The 25,316-nt window shown below is 40.5% G+C and overlaps 1 protein-coding gene across 3 annotated transcripts; it reads right to left on the reverse strand.

Moving 5' to 3' along the window:
* Window positions 1–571: 571 nt before the first annotated feature.
* On the reverse strand, window positions 572–25,304 carry Fbxo15 (F-box protein 15). Of its 3 annotated transcripts, none has more exons than XM_052155593.1 (10): window positions 24,762–25,304; window positions 20,270–20,380; window positions 19,324–19,428; window positions 17,017–17,259; window positions 16,298–16,507; window positions 14,765–14,891; window positions 12,410–12,492; window positions 11,072–11,214; window positions 2,092–2,216; window positions 572–935 (listed from the first exon to the last, which is right to left on the reverse strand). In XM_052155593.1, exons 1-10 carry the CDS (start codon window positions 24,887–24,889, stop codon window positions 663–665), a joined length of 1,548 nt encoding a protein of 515 aa, XP_052011553.1. In that variant the 5' UTR covers window positions 24,890–25,304; the 3' UTR covers window positions 572–662. The 3 variants fall into 3 exon arrangements, with proteins under 3 accessions (XP_052011553.1, XP_052011555.1, XP_052011554.1); XM_052155595.1 differs by having other exon boundaries at window positions 24,970–25,302; XM_052155594.1 differs by having other exon boundaries at window positions 24,906–25,302.
* Between the last annotated feature and the right edge of the window lie 12 nt (window positions 25,305–25,316).

Raw genomic sequence — 25,316 nt, forward strand, 5'->3', positions numbered from 1 at the left:
AACTGGGAGCCCAGAGAAGACCTCTCCCATCACTGAATACTCCAATGTTCTCATATAATATGCATCTGACACCCAGGCAGTACGTTGCCCCAGTGCCATTGTGTAGCAAGATGGTAGCTGATGTCTCAACATAGCCCTGGCTAGCCACTGACGGCAGAGAACAGGCTCTAGTGGAAAAACCATGGTCAAGGCAAGCAGACAAAGTGATCCTAAGTCAGAGAACATGAGGTAGATGGTGACACAGTGTTAGTTTTTAATGTCATCTTGGAATAATTATATATTTTTTGGTGCAAAAGTACGGCAAAGATTCCCTATTTGCCCTTCACTCAGATCCACCATTTGCTAATATGTGGAATTTAGTATTAAAATCAGGAAAAGAATACTGGAAAGACTCTGTACACATCCTCACAGACCTCAAGTTGTGTTTAGGGAGACTTCCTTGACTTTTAACCAAGTTTTATTTGTTTTTGTATATTGATCTTCACTGGGACATGCTCTATTAAAATTTTAATCTTCTAAACACTGTAGTCACAAACCATAATTTATATTAGAAAAAAAGAAGATAGCAGACTACCTTGAATATGCTTTATTTTAACTTTCAATAAAAAACAAAGTTGTAAAAAACAAACAGCTTACTAATGACAAGACTTTGCTCCCTACTGTTAAAACTCAGTATTTTGTCCCAAACCAAAGTTGAATTTTGCTATACTGAGGTAGATTGACAGGCTGACAATGAAGTATTCTTCGGTCTCTTCGATCCACACCAGCTCTGCACGAAGGCCTCCTTCTGTGTCCATGTAGTCGACACAGTAAGTGTGCCCCAGGAAATTAGTACCATCAGAGGGGTGGGCAGATCTCATGCACACTGGAGAACTTACACACCAAAACGGCCTCGTGTCCTCATCCAGTAGGGTCACATCCACTATAAAGCAATCCTATAATTAAGATTCACAAGTGTCAGGATAAAAGGCTCATTTCCACCAGAACTGTGACTATCAAGCCTGAGTGACCCAACCAGCCTAGGGATCCAATAGGATCCTCACCTGTTACTCATTCCTACACTTTTACCTCCAGCACCTCCTGTGCATGCTGCACATCAACACTGTGGGCTGTGGCCCTGCTTTCTAACTTGTCTCTTCACCTTCCTCCTTACTCAGGTACTCCTACTTCCCATCACACTAGACACAGATTCACCAGAATTTTGTCAGTGCAAGCCATCACTACTAATGCAACCTATACAAACATTGTCCCAGGCTTCCTGGAGGGTCAAACTCTGTAGCCTCTGTGTGCAATGGAAATCCCCAGCAAACTTGTTGCTAAAGGACTCTTTAAGAGTTAACTCTTTAAGAGTTAAATGCAGTTACAGGACAGAGATTGTTTTCAATACTAGAGCTAGGATAAATCTTGGTATAATTACTATACTTGCTTTTTAACCCCAGAGAGAACTATATACCTGCCTTGATATTGCTCTAAACAGAAAACAAAACAGGGGCTGGAGAGATGGCTCAGCGGTTAAGAGCACTGACTGCTCTTCCAGAGGTCCTGAGTTCAAATCCCAGCAACCACAGGGTGGCTCACAACCATCTGTAATAAGATCTGATGCCATCTTCTGGTGTGTCTGAAAACAGCTACAGTGTACTTATATATAACAAATAAATCTTTTAAAAAGAAAACAAAAAAAAGTAACTTTTAAAATCATCCTTCCTCTTTAAGCTGGTTATATTTATATTCTGTCTTTCTTGGTCCTCAAGGTCTACTTTTAACCTTAGTATTTTATTTCAATGTGTTTTTAATTCATAGTCATGCCAGGCAGTGGTGGCGCACACCTGGCACCAGCCTGGTCTACAAAGTGAGTTCCAGGACAGCCAGGCTATATACAGAGATACCCTGTCTCAAAAAAAAAAAAAATCATAGCATTTCAGTCTCTCATAGAAAAATATTAAATAAACACTTGATGAAAATCTCGCTCTGCTAAAAGAATTCAAAGATCTATAGAAACCAGAATACTTTTTAAGGAGGGTTATATCTATACATCAACAACTTTTTTAAAAAAGATTATAGTTACTTGAAAACATTATTTTTTGTTTTTACCTTAATAAAGCCTTCCAAAACATTACTTTTCCATGCAAGGCCAACTTTTCCAATAAGAGGTAGGTGTTCTCTGTTATTTTGCAAACTTATTGCCTCAAACTTCACATATCCATTATCAATGCACTCTGAAATGATATAAGTTTAATTATTATATTCTCAATGCAGGACAGAAAAAGAAGTCTTCAGGCAGGCTACTCCCCAAGGAATACCACACACTACAAAGTTCCACTCACTGATGACACAGTATATTCTATCATGAGTCATGAACCTGTGTCTCTGAGACTGGAAATTGGGAGTGGGTTCTAGAGAAATTTTCAAATGAATCAGATGATAGCTGAGGAAATACATGCACTGTCACTTCTAGAAAGACAAAGGCTCATCTTCACTGAGTGTGTTGGCCAGTTTTCCATCACTAAAGTACCTTATAAGGAAGGAATGTTTACTACAGCTCAGTTTTTAATGTTTTCATGCAAAAAGCTTGCCCCACTGCTTTTTGGCTCATGATAAATCCACATATAGAAAACATGTAGCCCAAGCTGAGGTTGCATTAGATCACACCCCCAATGATCTGAAGGCTTCCCCATAAATCCACAGTCTCTCAAAAGTGCCAATCTGAAAACCAAGACTTGTAAAACACATGGGGCCTTTGGAAGAGGAGTCAATCCTGATTGAGATTGCATAACTTCGTCATGCCATCAGTCATGGAAATGGAAAAGAACACTGACAAACTTTAGGAAAGAGATGCAATTATCTCAAAGAAAGGAAATCAAATGAGTGTTCAAGTAGAAATCAAGTGAGTGGTGACCCACCAAAGCAAGTACTAAAGAGCAGGTGAAAAGAGGAGGAAAGAGAAGAAACCTATCTTTGCACATGCTCATAAGTGAGGAAAAGTCCTGCAAATGTTTACCAAAGTCTGAGTCCAAACTGTACTAGCCCAAAGCTGGGTACTAGCAACTTTGTCATCACACAATGTATTTGGCTTTCCAAAGCTTCTGGTGACAAACAGAGCCTGCAACACCGCCCCCCCCCCCCGCACCTATAAACACACACCTAGCTTATTTCACACACCATGGAAAATGATCATCACACATAGTAATGCTGCATGCAGGATCATGCAATATACAATGACTAATGACTTCAGAGACACCTGCATGAGGTGAGGTGTAACTAGTGGGCAAAAGCAGAAGGAAAAAGCTAATGTTCCTTGGCTGGCACTTTATTTCATGGTGAAGCAGGCATGCATAGGAGACAGTTTAGTACCGTGTTTATATACACATATACACACACAAACACACAGTGTATCACTGTACTTGGCAGCCTAGTTTTTTTTACTCTGCCCAAGTGTCCAGCTCATGAAGAGCATCACCTACATGTTCCCTCTGGAAAAGTCCTTCAGACACTGTGTCTCTGAATGCAGTTAACAATGATGACCACTGCTCACAACTTGTGAAGTGAGCTCTCAGTGGAAATGCATAGCTTGCATTTACACTAGAAAACAAAAAACATCTGAAAACTGAAAACAATCTCACTGTCTATGTGCTTTTAGAAAGCCACAAAAGAGTAGTAGGTTAATTCCAAAATAAAGCCACAGAAAAGAAATAAAAATTAGAATAAGAATCAGTTAAATCACCGGGCGGTGGTGGCGCACTTGAGAGGCAGAGGCAGCCTGAGTTCAGCCTGGTCTACAGAGTTCCAGGACAGCCAGGGCTACACATAGAAACCATGTCTGAAAAAAAAAAAAAACAAGACAAAAACAAAACAAACAAACAAAAAAATCAGTGAAATCACTAAAAGAACAAGACATAAAAAGAGTTAATAGTTCAAATGTGTTCCAATTCTCTGTTCATGAGACCAGTAACAGCACCATGAACACAGACTGGAACCTCTGAGAAATCATATATAATATGTAACAATGAAAAACAGGAAGTATACATACAGTATGACCACACAGAAATCATCCCAAGTACTCAAGATTGGTTCAACATTAGAACACAGATTAATATAATATAGTAATATATTAATGAATATAATAATAATAGGCCAATAAAGAAAACTAACACAATTATATCAACAAATAGACACATAACATCACCCATCCTTGATTAAGAGAACTCCTGAACAGATGATTTAACAGTGATAGTCAACATCCCACTTAAAATGCTTTGAGTGAAAAATTCACCACCATTCACTATAAAAGAGAAGCTTTTCTAATTGAAGATAAGAACAGTATTTATCTGAATATAAGCATAGTTTCTTAGAATGTAGTTTAGAACAGTGTCAGTTTATCTAAACAGCTTAGGATCTCCTCATGCATGTGTCTTTGACTGCAGGGTTTATAGTACCAGGTACATATTCCCTCCTGTGTGTTTTTCTATTTATGTGGAATCGTGGACCTAAAAGTTTCCATCACAGTAGACAGCAATCATGCTAACATTTATTTAGCCAGTAGTACATGCTGGAAGCTTAGGGGAATTTAATAATGCACACTGAAGTGTTCCAAGTCCTCTGAAAGCATTGATATCGTGGCTTTCGCCAGCTTTATGGAGACAGAGAAGTTAACCAATTGGCTAGTTGAAGAACAGCTAGCAAAAAGCACACCCATAGTTTGAACTCAAGACTCTGAATTTAGGCTTTTAACCATCTTCTTCCTATAGAAGAGCTGTGGATACCTACCTAAGTCTGTTTCACGAGTGGGTATATCCTGCCTTGTACTGTTGGCATTATAGCTTTTAAGATTACTGATGCCTTGTATGCTCCGGCAATCTGAATAGAAATATTCAGCATAGGAAAAGGTTCCAGATCAGTTCCAGCTTGATTGCTCTACTTCTTGCAACCAGGATCTCTTACCAAGTTCTGGTGGGTAATTATGAGGAAAATCTGTATTTTGGGGGTGGGAGGTTTCCAGGGTCTAATGAAAAAGCTAGCAAGTATATCTAAGTAATGCTGTGAGTTGAGCTATCACACAAAAAACAAAGAAGGAAATATTTACTTATTCCTAACTGAAAGTGTGTGCATTCATGACTCCATCTGTGTGTCATTCTGTGTGAAGTCTGTGCTGAAAATACAAAACTATGGAGACAGTAAAAGGATAGTGATTGCCAGACACTGAGGAAAGGCAAGGAGCAAAAGGCAGAACAAAGAAAACTTTTAAGTAATAAAAGTGCTCTGGATAATAGCAGGATAACAGCAGATACACACCACTGAAACATGCCCAGACCCATAAAACACATAACAAAAGTGACTACACTAGACTATGGTCTTTGGGCAATAATGCCACGTTGATGTGTGGTCATCTATTGAGGCATACTAGGGGGAGGCAGAAGTTACCAGTATGGTGTAATTCTGTATTACCTTCTCAGTTTTATTACAGACCTAAAAGAAATGCTCTAAAAGGTAAAGCATACTTTCTTAAAAATCAAAGGCTGGAACAGCATACTTTGCTATTAAAAGCACTTCTCTCTGCTTTCCCCTAACTACTCCTCTCAATACTGATAAGACTACAATATATATTACTTTCTCCTTCTGCTTCTGAAAATTGGTAATAATTAACTTGAAGATCAAATAAGTATACATTCCTTTATCCTCTGCATTTCTGATCAAGCCCTTTGGCAAGCACAATTTACACTTCAAAGACACAACTGAACTATTTCCTCTGTTCACTAGGCTGTACCATAACCTAATCAAAATGTTAATGGACTGTTGTGCAGAAAAGAACTAATACAGCAGGATGGAGTCACAAGGTCTTCTCAGATGGACAGCCTTTGAGTGTCCAGAAAAATCTCTCTACCTAGTTGATAAGGCAGCTGCTCACTGTGACTGACGCCTGGGCTGTGAGGTACCTATTCCCTTGGACAAGCCTGGAAATACAGTAGTACTAGGTCAGATTAGTACCTAGGTCATACAGACCCACATACTAGCTCCAATGGAACTTCTTGTAAGATTTACCAGTCCTGAGGGACCTAGGTATACCTACATGGTAGCCAACCAGAGCAGCATACACTTGTAATGTCTCCACAGAGACATGGAGAATGGACTCCTGGGGTTTTCTAGCCAGTCAGTCTAGCCAACCATGAGTAATAGGTTCAGCAAAATACCCTGTCTCAAAATATAAAGTAGAGAAGACAAAAATGACTCAACATTGCCCTCTGCCCTCCACAAGCACATACACACTTGAAAGTTTGAAGGTAGTTCCTTAGATGACTAAGCAAACCAAAAAGAAAGAAGAGATGGCCAATATCATGGTGGCTGCAGGTGGAGCTGACAGGTAGAAAAGCCAGTCCCCAACAGTACTACTATGGCAAGTACTGTCTAGACACCTAAGCACATGGAATCAGAGGGCTTAAGTAACAACTTGCAAAACAGAGCATGCACACATCTGAAAGGGCAGTGAAGACAGCAGAGCAGGACTCCCGCCTGGAAGCTAGACCCACAGGAGAAACAGGAACTCAAAAGTCCATCAGCATCTGCTCACCTCTCATAGTAAGTGATGGTGGCAAAGCTTACCATGGGCTCTCTCTAGGCTGGTCACTAAGTGAGGCAATGCCACCTACCCCAGATAGTCACCACTGAGCCGGCTACCCAGATATCCTCACCTGCCATGAAACAAGAATCTAACCCAGGCATCAGAAGCACCCACTACATACAGACTTCTGGTTTGATTTTCATAGCAAGTACTGAAAAGCAAAAGGACCTTGAGCGAAGTACAAGTGATGAGTTACAAACAGAAAATGCTGTGATAAGAAGTAGGCTGCATAAGAGTGAGGCCTTATTCTGAATACATCATTAGAGCTTTTCTCCTCTGAAAAAGGATAGTAAACTTTCTGAGGTTTGTATTCCTATACATTCAACCCCTTTTGCTAGCTACGCAAGCTATTCTATACAACCTGTTCTATACCAACACTCTCAAGAAATAATAATATACTCTACAGGATGAAGACAAATCCAGATATAAAAATATACCATATTATACTTAGTTAAAATATGTGATAACTAAAGGTAAAGGTAAAGGTTTATCAGATGTAACTGAATGGTTTCAAATAACTTGACTACTTTGAACTGTGATGAACAATGGTATTGTTCACTCTCCTGGGTATCTGTTGTACCATACTTCCTTAGTGACAGGAGTACAGTGGCTAGTGTATGCTAAGAAGACCCTGTTATCAATTCACAATACAAAGAAAAAATAGGGGAACAATTAATACAGAAATGGTGGTTGCCTCAGAAGGACCTCAAATGTCATGGCAACAGTCTATTTCTTAAATTTTTTCCTGGCTCCCTGATTATCTTACCATCTAAAGCTTGGACCCACATCATGTATAGAAAAGATTCTAGTAGTAACTCATCACAAACCCAAGTTTTGCACCTATTCCTCTAAGTATTTTTCCTAAAGTACTTCCTCATTTACACACTTACCTTCCACCTACCTAACTGACCACTGGGCTTATCCTAGGCAAGTGCTCTTCCACTGAGCAATATCCTAACCCCTCCAAAGGTATCTCAGATTCTGTTCTAAAAGTTTTACAACTCCCATGGAGATTTTTAAATAAATAAATAATTGCCGTTGATTTGTGGATAAAATTGGTATACACACATCATCATTACTCAAAGAGAGGATACCAGAAATGGCCTTACTTAATGACCATGTTCAGGCTGTTTGAGTTATGTTCTATTTAACTTCGCCCTTCCTATGCTGAAGTAATCTAGATACTGAACATGTGCTAGTCTAGACTGCCTCATGTTTCTCCCTTGGACCCCCATAAAAATCTTGTAAGTTCCTCTATTCAGAGCTCGCACGCACGTGCACGCACGCACGCACACACACACACACACACACACACACACACACACACACACACAGAGGTGGGGTGGGCAGCAAGCAGGCAGACAGACAGAATACTAAACTGCATCCTTTTAAAATGCAAACATACACTCCTGTGTAGCCATGTGTTTGCTCTGAGATGATGCAGGCTCAAGTGCGGATGGGAACTTAACCTCTGCACCTGTATACATATGTGGTAGCCTTATGAAATCAGAGAGGTGACTGGCTAATAACTGCAGAGTCCTCATCAGTAAGAGGTTCTATCTTGTCTATGTCAGTAGCTAGAGTAAGTACTCATAAATGTATATGATCACTAGCAACTCCAGCATAATCAGGGCATATCTCAGGTATATCCAGTGCATGAATGAGAAAGCTGTTACGCTGTATTTGTTTATAATAATGTAAAGTGGGAGCCCTTTTCTCTGTAACAGTATTCCCCCAGACAGGCCAAGTACCTACTCACCTGAGTCCTAATCACCAGTAGCAGGATGAATTGTACATATATAGATGTATATGTATACAAACACACATACAGAGGAGATAAGGGTATCACAAATAAGAAAAAGGAATTATAAAATTATAGATTCTGCATACAGGCAATACTGAATCTCTGTATTTATACAATGTCAAACTATTTCACATTTATAAAGCTGTAAAATTTAAAATGCAATTAATCTAATAGTAATAAATATTATTAATAATATGTATTAATAATATTAATAGTATTGTTAATAAATATTATAGAATGATTGGTAATCTGTATAAGCCATGACCAATCAGAAAAAGAAAACATGCCTCCATGCTCTGAGGAAATGAAACACACTCAGGAGTTGCATACAGATTATGAAGAATGTGTAGTGAAGCACTTTACTGTGGGCAGACACAAAAAACCCGGGCATTGACGACTGTGGGGCTGCCTCCTCCCAAAGAGCAAGACTTATGTGAAGCAGCTAACAGGTTCTACCCATCTGTATGCTGTGTGGCTGCACTGGACCTAAAAGGTTGCCTGAGAAGTAGGATTGCTGGCATTTCAGGGCCTGCCTGGGATTTTCCTCTATAAAATGCTCCTGAAACCCCAGCCATCTGATTGCTGTGGCACTGGCACCGAGCTGCAGCATCAGGACGAGCATCAGGAAGAGCAAGTTATTTGTCTTCATCCTGAGCTAAGAGAAGCACAAGGCCTGCCAACAGAGATGCTAGGAAACAAAGACTACAGTAACGGGCAATAATGACATCCACATATAAACAATTACAGAAGGAGATAATGACATGCTGATAAGAAAGAGGATCTTAAATCACATGTGTGCACACATACACTGAACACTCAGTGGCCGGACTGACATTCTAGGAGATAGCCAGGCACAAAAGGAGAGCATCAATTAGAGCTTTTTAACATATTCTTAACTGGTAAAACAGAATAACACAACTACAATTCCAGACAATGGCACAGCTGACAATGAGCTGTAATCTGTGGTGGTAATATTGCAGGCATGAGGTGTAGGCCACAGAAGGTACAACTGCTAGGAGACGGGAGAGCAGAGCACAGCAGAAGACAGGAGAGGACGATGCCAGAGAGGGGACAGTGGCAGTATTGGGATCAGGCAGGAAAGGCCACTGGGACCCTTCAAACAGCAGACTGGTCACAAGCTTCAAATGGGAGATCAACCATGCACCCCACCTTATCTCCTCACAAGACACTAGTCTCAATCACTCATCACCACACAAGTACTGGATACCTGAATGCTGGCAGGAGAGGGGAGGACTGGCTGGGAAGGGGCAGGAAGCACCTTGACAAAGTTCTCTGCCAAATCAAACGATATTTGAACCCAACTGTGGATTAGAGTATGGAGCTGTATTCCTGGATTATAATGGTGAGATTTTTATCTTCACAGCCTCTTGTGACAGAATAAAGGTAAATACTGACGTACACAGATATCAACAGAGGCCCAGTAAAAGGCAGAATTGTCCAGCTCTGCAACAAGGGCATCTGTTCTGGAGCAGACACATGCAGGGGCTACATATGCCCTGAAAACAGCCACCCAGAGCAGACACTCACAGCACGTTCCCACCATGGAGATTATAAAATTGGACTCAAAATATATACAGCACATGATCATGATCATCCAAATAGCCTCTCGTGATAAGTAAAAAAGAAACTATAATGGCCACAGCACACATTGACACGGCTATATAAAACCAACCTCTAACCTCTGCCAGCAGTGATCAGTGCCCACTCTCTCTGCTCTAAGTCAGTACAGTACTCAAAGTCTTAGCCACAGTAACAAGTGAAGAAAATACAAGGGAAGGGGAGGGGGAGTTAATGCATTTCCTTTGCAAATGATTTTATATATATATATATAAAGACTCTATTAAAGAAGTCTTTCTTTCTGCAAAGAAGCAGATAGCAAAATTAACACACAAAAAAATCAATATCCTTCCTACAGACCAGTGACAATCAATCTGCCAAATCAAATGGGCAATTATGTTGGGAAAAGCATGCCTTCATGTGACCCTCCTAGCCAAATGATGGAATCCAGCATTCCTGAAAGGACCAGCTGACATAGTATGTCTTTACATTATGTACTTACATAGTATGGAGTTACATTTTCCCTATAAAATATACTCACAAATAATGTAAAACTTGCACTCAAGCAGAACTACCCTAGACTTTGATTTGAAAATTCATAAAACACTCCCAAAAGTTGACAAGCAGGAAGATGAGAACAAGGGCATGCATTCTGAGCTTGAGTTTCCCCAGCCTTTTTCATCGTTTTGAAAATGTGGTAAATGCTGAGGCAATGCAAATGAGAAAAACTGGTGGTTTCTTTTTAGTCTCACTCTATATATATAGCTGTGACATTCACCTTGTGACCACATTTACCAAATTCCTGGGAAAAGGTGGGAAGATTTGGAAATATCAGAAAAGAGCCAAGCCTCCCTCTAGAGGTTAGAGACAGAGTGAAAGAGACAGGCAGGGGGTAATGAGATTGTAATGCTACAGTACTTCACAAGCCTTATGCAAAGAGAAGGACCAGAGAACACAGCAGGGCTGGTAGATTATAAACCCGGAAGGATAATTCTTAACTTGGATACAAAGAGATAATCATTTCTCTTCTCTACCACCCATTAGCTTCAGAAAGAAGCAAGTTGACGTAGGTTTACCTCTCCTGGAGAAGAGATTGCGGAAGGTGCTGCACAGATAGAAAACCCCACCTCCATGCATGTCAATGTGCAGCTGATAGCCTTGCAGTCCTCTCTCCAGACTGTCATTCAAATACGGATGGTGGGGAGGGATTGCATAGGGACTGAAAGGCAAAAGAAACCTGTCAAAATCACAGATAAAATATTTGGCTAGAAAATACTAAAAATTATCATCTATTCAAAACACTACCTCCCACAAATGACATGCTATAATAGGAATCCCAATAATCTTCATACCATGAACTCAAAACAACTGTTCTCCTCACCAACTTTTACAAAATTTGGCACATAGAGTTTGATGGATAACCATAAAAACACCACAGTGACTATGAGATCGACCCTGGGTCCAAGACAGAGGCTCCCAGAAGGAGGTGCATCAATACAATTTACAGGCCAGAGACTCAGACAAAAACTCCACAGGAAGACCAACAGAGTCAACTAACCTGAACCCTTGAGGATCTGAGGGACTGAGACACCAAGGAAAGAGCATACCCTGGTTAGACCTACACATGTGTAACGAACATGCACCCTGATCTTCATGTGGGTCTCAAACAACCATAATGGGGGTGGGAGAAGGGCTATTCTAAAAGCTGCTGCCTATATGTGGGATATGTTCTTCTAGCTGGACTGCCTTGTCAGGCCACAGTAGGAGAGGATGCATGATGTCCCAGGATAGGGGGGATACTCAAAGGAGAAAGGGGAAGGGGAGATGGGGGAAAGGATTGTGAGTAATTGGGAGGGGGACAGTAATTTGGATGTAAAGTGAATAAGTAAAAATAAATAAAATTGCTTCAGTAAGAAATGCCTCACCATGAAGGTATTCATACTTACCTTCATGAAGACAACATACTTAAAACTTAAATACTAAAAACATCCAGGAGCTTTTCAGATATTAACAAAAATGACTAAGGCAGGGGCCAAGGAGAAAGGGAAAAGCTGTAGGGGGACAGAAATTGTTTCTAGCCTAAAAACATGCTAATATTAGAAGAGACCCACAGAAACAGAATCAACCAGAGGGCCAAAGGTCTGCATATTTTCAGCTCAAAACTTCACAGGAGAATGGCATCAAGGAAGGACAATCACAACAGAACAAGTCACCCCTGATTCTATAAATAAGACTCCCAAAAAATACATATTCATAAATAATTTAATTATTTAGCAATGGCTAAGATCATATTTGTTGTCTTGTGCCTACTGGCTATAATACTTTTATGGCTATTGAGAGAATATTTAGATGGAACTGACTTCTAACCCTCCATCCCAACCACACCAAAAATTCACCCACATACAAATACATACAGAGTGGCTGTGCCCGATGTGCTCCTTTTCACAAGGTGATAGAAATGCAGACTTGCCATGACAAAAGCTACTTCATCGTCCTTCTGAAAAGGAAATTTTTAAAAACATGATTTAAAAGCAGTATTGAAAAGTTCATTGGGAAAATCACAGCTTATTTTGAAGATACAAGCACTATTACTGCTAATATTATCTTAAGACTTATTAAGTATTTTCCTAAGAGCTGGACCATCATTCATCCAACATGCAATGCATATACTTCCAAAAGAATTAATGTCCTAGCACTTGTAAAGTAGTAAAATGCTCTATTCTACATAATACATTATTTATAAGAATATATGCATGTGTATGCATATACATATATACATATATGTAGTTTTTGTGTGTGTGCATGTAATATGTGTGAGAGAGGTGGGAGATGAATTCATTCTATTTCAACATCTTTTCAAAGATCTGGATAATATTGGTAAGACAATTGACAGATGTCTGGTAAATTTCTCAAATACTGAGCATTACAAGTCAATGTTTCTCCTAGTTATCTTCAGTTACCAACTTGTACACCCCAGAATTATCCAAGAGAGTCCCAACTGAGGGACTGCTGGATCTGACTGGCCCGTGAGCCTGTCTGTGTGTGAAGCATTTGGTAATTGACCAATTAGGTCTATTAGGAAGGAGGGTCTCTAGCATTCCTTGACTTGAGGTTCTGGACAGTCTATGCGAGCTAGCTGAACAGAGGCTAGAGAGCAGTAAAAACCTAGTAGGTGACCAGGCTTCCTGCCGTCACTTCCCTCAGTGATGGACTGTGACCTGGAAAGGTGAGAGGAAATAAACTTTTTCCTCTAAGATGTGTTTGATCCTGGTGGTTATCAGTCACAGAGATCACATTAGAACAATGTTTCCTCTGCAGATTAAGTGGGAATGACTAGACTTCACTTCTTCGTTTACCCACAGGTTAAACAGCAGAAATGTGATTGTAGGAAACTGATGCTGATGGCTATAGCTACCTGAATGGGAAGCCTGAAGGTGCCACTCTCCAAGCAAAACAGACAGTCCAACAAGGATAAGCCATAAAATGCATAAGCAAAGTACTGCTTCACCCTCAAGACACACACATGCAGAGTAAAAAGGGAAAGCAATGCAGACAGTTGCTACAAAGCACAAGAGGATGATGCTACAGAAAATGGTAAAGGGGAGTCTGTCCTGTCACTACATACAGGGGTATACTGCTACTCTCAACCAATCTGTGAAATCAAGAGCCAAGAGCCAAAGACGCAAAGCTAAATCAATGTGGATACAGAGATGCACCATACTCCCCTGCTATCCACTGACTGTCCAGAATATAACCCATGAGAAATCTTATTAATCTTATTAATAACATTATTACTTATTACTTATTAATCTTATCCTTAAACCACAGTAAGCATAGCTACTAGCCCATATCAAAGAAGACTCTTTACAGCAAATGGAGACAGAAATTCAGAGCCGCACACAATCAGGGAGATCAACAGCTTGCTTAGCCCTCAGCCCTAATGGATGCCTCCAGCATCTACAGCTCAGGGAACACTGCAGAAGAGAACCAGTGAGTCTGCTATCAAACCATCCTTGAAATGGCTGCATAAGCAAGACCAAACAATAATACAACCAACAGAAACACTAACTAACATGGAAGTGGGAAATTCTCCTAGGGTTGCATGCCTAGACAAAGAACTACAGGCAACTAATGAGCGCTTAAGAAATGGAGAATTATACCTCTGCCAGGGTAGAGCCCCTTAATTGGTTATCCAATAATAAATATACACACAAACAACAACAGTGAAATCCATGGGCTGTATGCTTGTACATACATACAGATGTGTGTATACAAGGATGATGATAATAGGAGAGAGGGTGAGAGAAAGGGGCTGAAGGGAGTAGAGCTGAGAGCGCTGTGGGAGGAGTGGCAAGGGGCAAGTGAGAGAATTCCATTGTAATCCAAACCTAAAAAAATAACCCCACACAGACAGAAAGGGTAACTAACTTCTTAGTCACGGGACTCTGAAAGGAAGAGTATGCCCCGTGTCACACCCACAAGTCAGAAAGATTCTTAAGAGACCTTCACCACACTGGCATGCACTAGAAACTCTGGCAGAGGAAGATTTGAAAGAACGGTGGCTCATCACTGACTGGGAGGGGAGGTAGCAAGTCAGGAGGCATTAAAGAAGACACTGTGTAGAAAGTGGAAGGTGGGGAAAGGTGCCTGCCATCCGCATCAGCAGAGAGCACAGCAAGTCAGTAGACCACATCACACAGACCAAGACGCAGCTACTGAACTATCTACAGTTAGGATGATATTCAGTGCACCCATCAACTCCATCTTACCTGCCACAGCCCCACCAGAAGGCCAGGATTTATGCAGAATATCCGAACAAGTCTGTCGCAGCCAACCATAGTAGACGTGCTTAAATTGCTTAGATCATACTTTGCAATTAAAGACAGCCATCGTGGACTTTCAACACCATGCCAAGAGAGAAGAGAAAGATGTGAACATTCCAATGTCTTGTTGTCAAATCACATTAGAATAACTAAAAATGCTTTTGAAGAGCAAATAAATACACATGAAAATGCTCAAACCAAGTGGCATAATTATGGAGCCTTGTATAACTTAAGTGGAAAACACCTCACCCTACAATGCTTTTCTTCCCCTCTACCTCTCTAGAAGCAAATGCTTCCAAAGGTTTTGTAAAGTAAAGCTGAGAGAGTGAAAACTGAAATACAGAAAATAACGTAAGTCATGAGTGGTTTCATGCAGGAGCTACACAGAGCTTAGTGCCCAGGAGTACATACTCAGATGTGTAGGAGATCACAGCAAGCATAGCTATCAGCACTGAAAGTCTAACTGTGATCATCACTAAGCAGCCTCTGAGCCAGCTCCACAGAGGAGCCAATGGCAGGCCCACTCAGGGAAACCATGAAATAGCACTGTCTCTTCAGAGAGGGTCCCACGGGAGCTACAGTGAGCAAGGATGCTAAGATCAGTGCAGAAGTGTCTGCTGCAAAGTCACAGACCAAGACAGGGAAGAGGTGGGACACAGGGATTTACACCCACGGCAGTCTATCTTCTATTAGACAATAATCATTGAGGAATGTGAGGTTTGCTGGGAAAGGCAGATGTGAGTCTTTTTGTGTGTGTGTGTGTACTTAGGGCAAAGAATGAGAATGAACAGAAGGAGTTTTCATTATACAGCTGTTCCACAGCTGATTCTGTTCTTCATCCTATAGCCATCACACAGCTTCACGGTCATGAAAACAGAGGCACAGAGTCCTGATATGGGCACATATATAGTAAACTTTTGTGTGAAAAATTATACAAAATAACTTCTATTTGTAATTACAAAGTATTTAAGCTATAACTAGTATATAATTATTAAATAATATGCTATTTTTAAAAAAGATGTACTTATTTATTATTTATACAGCATTCTACCAGCATGTATGCCTGCAGGCCAGAAAAGGGCAGCAGACTTCAATATAGATGGTTATGAGCCACCATCTGGTTGCTGGGAATTGAACTCAGGACTTCTGGAGGAGCAGACAATGCTCTTAAGCTCTGAGTCATCTCTCCAGCCCCAAGAATAGGCTAATTTTATGTCATTGGTTACAGGTAAAAATGTAGAAAATCCACTAATCATCTTAATAAACTTTTAAAGTAGGGCATCATTACTACTGTTTCAAGATTCTTACATTTATAGCTAAGGGTGACACACCCAGTATCTTCTGTAGCAATGCAGAATGACAGGCAAGTATCTAAATACTATCAAATTAAAATACATTAGTGGTGTCCTTGAATTACAATAGAATGCCAACTAACAGTGGGTCCAGGAATCCTCAGTGAGTTGCTGAACCAGAGCTTACCAATTTGGGTCATGGGTTTTCTTCTGGTCCATAAGAAGTGGTGTTACACCATACAAATCCAGGGTGGACAATGCAGCTAAACGAGGCCAGTTTTTGCTATGCCACGTAACAGTGGCAGATGTATCATTTAAGGAAAGATCAGCATGCTGCATGATGTGTTCTTTTCCACTTTTTTCTCTTAAGATAATTGCCCAACCTATGCCAGATATTCTAGAGAAAGAAAAGCTAAAAATGTTTTCAAAGAACAAACAACAACTTCACATATCATTTCCATAATAGCTAATAGTTGAAATCCTCAGCATACAACTGACACATTTTCATTTCACCCCCCTCACTTTCTGAACCTTCCTTCTCCCAGGAAACACTGTGGATCTGTGGTGTTCTATGACTAGTGGGTCACAGGAAACACTCCCTGAGGATCTGTGGTGTTCTATGACACTTCACAGGTGAGGAATCTTCTGACTTTACTAAAGATCAGGAGGCTGCTTCTGCTAGTCAGGAAAACCAATATCAAAATACTGTATAAAAAAACTATCAAAGACAGTTCCGTCTGAGCTAAACTGTCCATGCAGTCTAGGAGTGTAGCTAATGGTTTCCCTAGAATATGTAAGGCCCTAGTTTCAGGCCTTAGACTGGCAAAACTGAGTAAAAATCCTGCACATCCACTGTATACACATCTGGTCAGACTTTGTGATTTTGTCCAAGAGCTGCCTACACACCTGAGGGCCTCTTTGGTTTTCATAGGAAGACCTGTGTAGGGGTTGATATGCTCCAGAATGCGGACGATGGCTGCTTTCACTGAAGAGATCTGCTTTGTAATATATTCTTTCTTCCAGTATCCAGCTTCTTTATCCTCAACTGTCAGTAAGCTCACACATGTGGCTGTTTCCTCCACTGAACTATCATTCCAATGTGATTTTTTTGATTTAAATGCAGCTGAGTAGATCTTGACCCACATAAGACTGAAAGAAAAAGATAGAACACATCAGTTTGAAGGCTATAACAGCAATATAGGACATTAAGAAATTAATTTCTAATTTTCAAATAGACCAATTCCATGAATATATAAGTGTTCATTTATTTTATAATATTTATGTGTTCAGACAATAATCTGAAACAAAATGTTTTAGATCCACTACCCCCAAAAACACATGAAAAAGGAGAAATACCTATTCCCAGAGTCAGGTTTAAATTATGAATCCCATGTTACTTATCCAATACTATCTTTCTGTAAGATAACTAAGTAGGAGTTCAATTGTAGAAAAATCAAAAGTTTATATAGTGTGAATCTGGTTTATTGTGGGTAAGAACATCCATAAAAGCACTGTACATGAAGACAAAATAATGATAAACATATTATACACTCACTTTGTTTCCTATTTTTAACAATGAACATGTACTAATTTCAGGAAAGGTAAAAATACTATAAGGCATTAAAAATAAGAGCAACAATTTAAAAACTAGATTATCCATCACTATGACCTGAAGAAACTGTGGAAATAAAGATTCTAGTACTAAGTTACAATCTGTCAAAGCACTGAATTATCCTCACAAATGCAGAATGGGATAAGTGATTGTGAGATAAACTTTCACCGACTGGCATCTGAGAACCACTGTGGAGAATGTTTCCTGCCTACACTTCAGCCTATCAGTCATTCCCCATATCCTTACCTTACAATCAAACTGATCTGTATTCTGTTCCTTAATGTTTTCCTAGCAATCTTTGGATTGCTACATAAATTCTTAATAAAGTCAATTTGCATAATCTTTTGATACTGAGTAAGAAAGAACCCTAAAAATCCAAGAAATGGGCACAAACTATATGATAGCTCTGAGGAGGCCTCCATCTGTGTATGCAGTGTCCTGATTGGCCTTGTGCAATGGACTGCATGACAAGATTCAGCCCCTGGAACAGAGCCAGCAAGGCGTGACCACAGTGAGTGTTGGAGGCTGCTGTGGGTGAGGCTATAGGATAATACACATAATGTCCTCCCAGTTAACATTGATTACCACATGATGATCTCAGTATGAGTCCAGGAGGTGAAGGTATGGCTAATTTCTCAGCAAAATGGTAAATTCTAGGACCTTCAGGACAGCCCTTTAGGGGTTTGAAAATACAGTTATGAACTATAAAAAAAATATAAGGACTCAATATAAATTATATAAGGAGTTTCACAGATGTAAAGAAACAGAGGCTAGCTTATCAGGAAGATATAAGGACAGGGAGAGACAAATGCAGGCACATTCCTGATTTCAAGGTCGGCTTCATGGAAAAGGGAATTTAACACCAGGCAAGGCTGGAATGGTAACTCCAGGGTTGGGGTGGGGTCCCACCCACTGTCTCCTAAGAATCAAGTGGCTGGAGTCTTGGGATGCTGAGTCACAGGGTAATCAAAAGGGAACCTGGAGTAAATCACAAGAGATGAGCTATCCAGAAGTTTTCAAATAGTGAACTGCTTTGAGAACTGCATTCAGCAGAACGTACAAAGAGCTGTCTGGAGATCTCCAGAGAAAGCCAGCTTGTACCTATGTTGTACCTATGTCATTTGTTTTCACTGTTCCCAGCCAGGTACCCCTGTTCTCAGAACCCCTCTCCAAGCTGAGATTTGTCCTTGGCACTTTTCTCTGCATGAGATGAACTTCTAGGTGCAAGGGATTCTCACAGAGAAAAAAAGAAACAGTGGTTTCTCTTTATCCATGGATGCCCAGAGCTTGTTTGCCGGAACAAACTGATGCCCAAGATAAGGCCCATATCAGTTTCTCTCCTCCCTACTTTCACTCTCCGCACATAGTAGTATATTTACTTGATTGACAGATTTGAGAAGAAAAACTAAGTCAATCTGATAAGGGCCTGTGCCACTTCTTCTCTATGATCTGCAGAGAAGAGGCCATGTGCCCAGGAAACCAAGACCTGGTGAAAGGCTCTGTGCCTGGATGAGTCTACCAATTAATTAGTAGGCTAAAATGCCTACTAATTTTTATGATTTCTAGTATCACATATAACAGTTACATGGTATTCTCCTTACTTGTCCCTGGCCAAATGATAAAAGCGTCTGTTCACACATCCAATGTACAGCAAGGCTTCCACATCCAAGTAAGAAAATATATTCAGCAAGATTTCAGGGGGCATTCTGAGAAAAGGAAAAATTAAACAAGTTAACCAGCAATGAATCTACAAATACCCAGAATACAACTGGCTATTCATCCTAAAGAGAGGACTTCAGACATATTATCTCATTTAATAGGCAAATTGTTCTCTCATTCACAATTAATTTCTTGATTGTAATTTTCTGGTTATTACAGTTCCCATTGTATAGACCAATTAAGAGAATAAAATGCATAGAGAACTGGCTGTCAACCACATCTGCCCATGATGAATCAACAGGCAGAACTTCAATGCCTCAATCATGAACATGTGCTACCCTCTGATGAAATGCAGTAACTAGAGGATGGAGAACACAATGATGTATCCTGGGAACTGCAGAGGATGCTGCTAATTATGTGTGTCCCACAAATGGTATTACAACACACATCTATAGGCATCTTAGTATCAGCCCATAATTTAATGATTCTATAGATTTTGGTTCCAAAGGTCTCAATAGAGAACTCAGAGACAAAAGAGTTCCAAACTACTGAACTGTAAGATCCCACAGACCCATCCATCTTCAAAAGAATCATGATCTTCTTTTGACTTTCCAGTCTATCTACTGAGAAGTAATTGGTATTAACAATTTAAAAAAAAGGAAAATTCAACATACTTGTCAGCTTTATAAGTTTAGTTTCATATAACTAGTCTCATAAGGATAATAGTGACAAGCTCATGACTCATGTCAAACCCTGTGTTGTACATTCTTCCTACACAATCCTATTCTTAGAAAGCTCAAAATAGCAACTCAGTATATGTTGCACTATAATTTTCTCTAAAAATCCAATGCCTAAAGCCCACCACCCCATGAAAAGCAGGCTATTTACCTGTCCAGGGATACAAAACAGCTGGAGGACAGCTCCTCGCTGTGCTGGCCTTGTGTGGTACACCGCCTCATGACAGATGAGCCTCTAGCAAACTTAACTCCAGAACCCTTTCTGAAAGTAAAAGTGAGAAATTCAAGTTGCATAATTACCAAATGAGGAAAATTATTATTCTTCCCCTCTGCAAAATTCTGAAGGATCAATAAAGATTATTCAACATCAAACTTCATCTCTGAAAATGAAGAGAGAAGGGGAAAGGAGGAAAGAACAGAGCAGAAAGTGTATGGTAGCTGTAAACCTAAGTCTACACATTACAGACTAATACTGTTCTCGCTATATAGGCTATCAGAGGGCACTCCACAGTGTATGTGAGGGAACAGAGGCAAATAACATGCATGCTGTTCTAGTTTCACTCTCTTGCTGTGATAAAATACTCTGACCAAAAACAATTTAGAGGAGAAAATGGTTCATTATAGGTTATAGTCCAAAGGGAGAACAGAAACCAATGAGGAGCTTGATTGAGAAGCAGAGTCCATGGAGCCATGCTTCTTGCTGGCTCCCTCACAGGCTTTCTAGAGCCCAGGACCACCTTCCTAGAGAATGGTGCTGCCACAACGGGCTGGGCCCTCTCCCAACTAACATTCAAGACATGCCCTAATGCCAATTTGATCTGGGCAAACCCAATGAGATTGCCTTCTCAGATGGGTCCAGGCTGTGTCAAGCTGACAATTAAATCTAGATTAAAACCAATATATTGAGTGGCTAGTTCCAATAATACAACAGAAACCTAATGAAGGTTTTTTTTCTCTGTGTAGCCCTGGCTGTCCTGGAACTCACTCTGTAGACCAGGCTGGCCTCGAACTCAGAAATCCACCTGCCTCTGCCTCCCAAGTACTGGGATTAAAGGCATGCACCACCACTGCCCAGTGAAACCATAGATTTTTAATAACTCCCCATCTGTGATTTAAAATTGTTAACACCATGTTATGCACAGACGTACCTATATCCACATTTTAGCATCTTATAAAAATTTTAAATTGTACTTTATAATTGTAAAAAAAATGAATATTGTATTTTAATTGGCTGTCTTTTCAGTATTGTATTTTAATTAAAAAATTATAAAATGTAAATTGTATTTTAATTAGTTTAGACCTGATAAAATAGACATACTTTTTCAAACAACTCTGTATTTGGGTCACTCCTCAAAAAAAGTGATGCTCACTCACAGACTGTGGGAGATCTGAAACAACACGGGTCCCACTTTTATGAGGCAGCCCCAATAAGTCCTCCCAGTGAATATTCTATTTTGCTTAGAAATGTTTAGAAAAGCTTCAAACCTGAAACCCCTAGCCATAACCCTGCTAATATACAGGTCAATTCACTGACCTGCTCTCAGGGACCTAGCAATTACTTTTGTCATCATACACATACACACACTCACATGAACTCACTCACACTCTCTCTCTCTCTCTCTCTCTCTCTTCTCTGACCTCCTCTTCTAAGATCAGTTCACCCCTGAGAGCTTTTCCCAAATAAACCTGACTTATATTTTTAATTTGTCTTGACTTGGCTTGTGTCATCAGCAGAGAAAAGCTTCTAGAAGCTACTTCTCTGAGCTATTGTCACTCCCACACCCTGCATGCCATGGAGATGCAATATAAAGTGTTTATTGTCCAATCTTCATTCCCCAGTGTTCTCCCACCCTCAGGATCAAGACATGCCCTAGATGTACTTGGATTAATATCAAAAAAGCATGCAATTAGAAACAAAAATGAGCTGTTCTAAAACTTTCAATGGAAGCTAATTAACACTCATATACAAAAATCTATACCAAATGGACAATTTGGTATATTTGATACCAACTCTCAACTCTAAGCACATCCTACTATTGGAAGGCAAATGCATCAAAAGGCCCTTAGGCAATGTCTGCCAAGATAGTACACCAAAATATATATATAGTCGTTATCAGACCCTTCACAGACCCAGCTGCCTTGCTCAGAAAGCAACATCCCCATGGCTTCTGAGCAACAGCACAAAGGGCTTCTCTCCCCTGGTTAGCAACAAGCTGAGCCGCTGTAATATGGGAAGCTCCCCATAAATATGAGCTGTCCTTCACATCCTGATAGGGTGGCATAACAGTTGGATAAATTGTCCCAGAACCTAGAGGGTAACATAGTAAAATGCCTGGCAGCACAGGCCTTTGCACTCTAGTTTGAACAAATGAAGCCAATGTGCCTGTCCTACCACTATTACATAGCTTAATGAGTCCTGGGTATTATTAGCACACCTATTTGGCAGATTTCCTGCAGATCAACATGAAGATATATTTTCATTAAGTACTGCTGTGTAGAGGAATTGATGATTTCATAATTCCTAAGTTGTTACAAGTAATTTCAAATCCCCTATAGAACAAAAGCTACAAATTAAGCTCTGTAAACCTTTGTGTGCCAGGGGCTAATTATACTAGGAAAAGAAAACATACTTGGAACAAATTTACAATCAAGGAAAACTTGCCTTCTAGGTTAGGAATGAGGCTACTATCTGCTAACTAAATGTCATAAACTGGGAATGGGCAATTTATTATAGGTGCAAGGACAGAAAATAAATGATGGACTAGTCTACCTATACAAGACTTCAAAATAAGGAGTCACAAGGGAGATGATTTGTATCCTGGCAAAAACCATGCTAACTTATGACATAAAAATTACTTTAAACTTATAATGAACTTATGGGGCTAGAAAACTAATAGTCAGGTAGGTAGCTTACACTAAGTTCAACATATTTATTAAAAATAATTTTAAATTGCATTCATTAGCATGAAAAAATCAGATAGGCATAAATTAACCCATTAATTTATGGGTTAATAAATTAACCATAATTCTGTGGTATTTCTTATAACATACAATGCTTACAAAAGTTCACATTTTGTGTTAAATGAGGAACTAGTGAATGAGCCCTGGCTGTCCTGGAACTCCCTCTGTAGACCAGGCTGGCCTTAAATTTACAGAAATAATCCTGCCTCTACTTCCCCAGCACTGGTTTTAAAGGCATGCATCACCACATTCAGCTAATAACTAACTGTTTAAAGCATAGCCAATCACTCTAGTCTTAGCAGCTGATATTTACCAATCAGAACCAACTCACTGGCTGAGAGCAGGTTCCCACACCATCATGTCAGGTCCTTTACTTGCATTGCTCTATCAGAACTTATAAAAAACTTAAAAAGAAACAAAGGGAAACATATTAACCCCATCTTGTTCCACAGTGCATAGAGGGAAATTAACTTAAACTTCAAGTTTCCCGTTTAATGGTCAGTCTTTCTCTTCCATTTGCAAATGCTATCCCATTCTGTCACAAGTCTCATAGTTTGAGAACTCAAGAACTATTGTAACACTACAAGTGCCATCTTTCTGAAAGTAGGGCGGCCTGGGGACAGGGCCTTGGAGCTGTCATAAGGTAAGCAGGTGACATGCCCTGTTAACAGGCTGTTTTTACATGTAGACAAAGACATTTGGCTCCATAGAAAGCAAAATGGACTTAAGTGGACTGTTACATCCATATAAGTCAAGAAGCCTTAGAAATAAAATGAAAATTCTCAGGAATGAATAACTTCTTGCAGGGCAGGTGTGGTGACACAAGCCTTTAATCCCAGCACTAACAAGGCAGAGGTAGACTAGCCTAGTCTACATAGTAAGTTCCAAAGACAGCCAGGGATACATAGATCCTGTCTCAAAGAAAATTCTTAGCACGATCCCTCCAGCTGGTGATCTGACTTGGGTGATGGGTACAGTGCTCAAGTCACAAGAAAAGTACTTAGTTGAGCGAATGAAGGTTCTTCAGAGAGGCCCTTTTCCCCATGTCCTAAAATTCTATTCTCTCATTGTATCATTGTAAGAGAGGCATACTTTGGCTTAAAGGCATTCCTTGAGAAAAAATGGAAAACTAGCATTAAAGAAAAAAGTCACCTTCAGGGACCTATTAGGAACACAGCAAAGTAGAACATAGTTGCATACCAAGATGTGACCTAGAAAACAACTTGGTGTGGTGGGAGAGGTACACAAAATGTCCTGATTAGCATTAGGATAGGATACATCCTACTCCAAGTTTTAAAAGGTTACACAGGTGATTCGCTTTTAAAATCACTAAAATGCAAGAATGCTACATGAGAGTCTTGTGCCCGTGCGAGCAGTAAGTCTTTACATGTGTGCTGCTGTCTTCTCCCAGGGACTGGATGTCGCCTTAGAGCCTTTCCATAGGACCTACCAATGAATGAATGGAATGCTTAGTAATACACATCACATCCTTAGGAAGTAACTTTACTTCTGTCTTAACTTGAGGTAACCTAGTTTCCAGGATGGAGAGGTTTTCCTTTGCCATTCTTACGGTGTTTCCCGCGTTAAAAAGCAGGAGTCACATGCCTGAGTAGGACCAACATTCTAGAAAGAGCGATGGTGTCGGATACGGAAGAGACCCACCCGCGAGCCCCGAGCGTCACCTGAACCCGGAGCGCCCCACGGCCAGTCCCGCGCTGCCCCAGGTGGCGACCCCACCATGAAGGGACCCTCGCAGCGCCTGGAGGCCAAAACATCCTGGCCTCAGCAGCCGACCGCGTCCGGTCGCCATGGAGATCCAAAGTCACCTGCTAGCGGCGCCACGGAAAAGCGCAGCACTGCCCATTACGCGTGCGCAAATCCGCGACCGACCTCGCGCATGCGTGGAGGTTTTCTGTGAACACCTTTGCTGCCCCAACAACGTTCTGGACAATCCCAGGCCTCGTTTCTTTCCCACGCCCCGGTCATTCCGACGCGGGTTCTTGGTCAGTCAGCCTGTTGTAGCCCGGTTCAGCTACGTTAGCTGTTTTCCTGAGGAAACCAACGACATGAACTTCCCAGTTGACACAGTCCTCTATAGAAAGGCCAATGAGAACACGCAATTTGCAACTAATCCGATTTTGCAAGTTCAGTTTAAGCCACGTGCCAATTGAAGACCCAGGGATACCAATAATATACCCTCATCCTGGACTCAGCGCAAGCGCCGCGATCCGCGAAAA

The sequence above is a fragment of the Apodemus sylvaticus genome, chromosome 13 (genome assembly GCF_947179515.1).
Source record: "Apodemus sylvaticus chromosome 13, mApoSyl1.1, whole genome shotgun sequence".
In the NCBI taxonomy this organism is placed as follows: Eukaryota; Metazoa; Chordata; class Mammalia; order Rodentia; family Muridae; genus Apodemus; species Apodemus sylvaticus.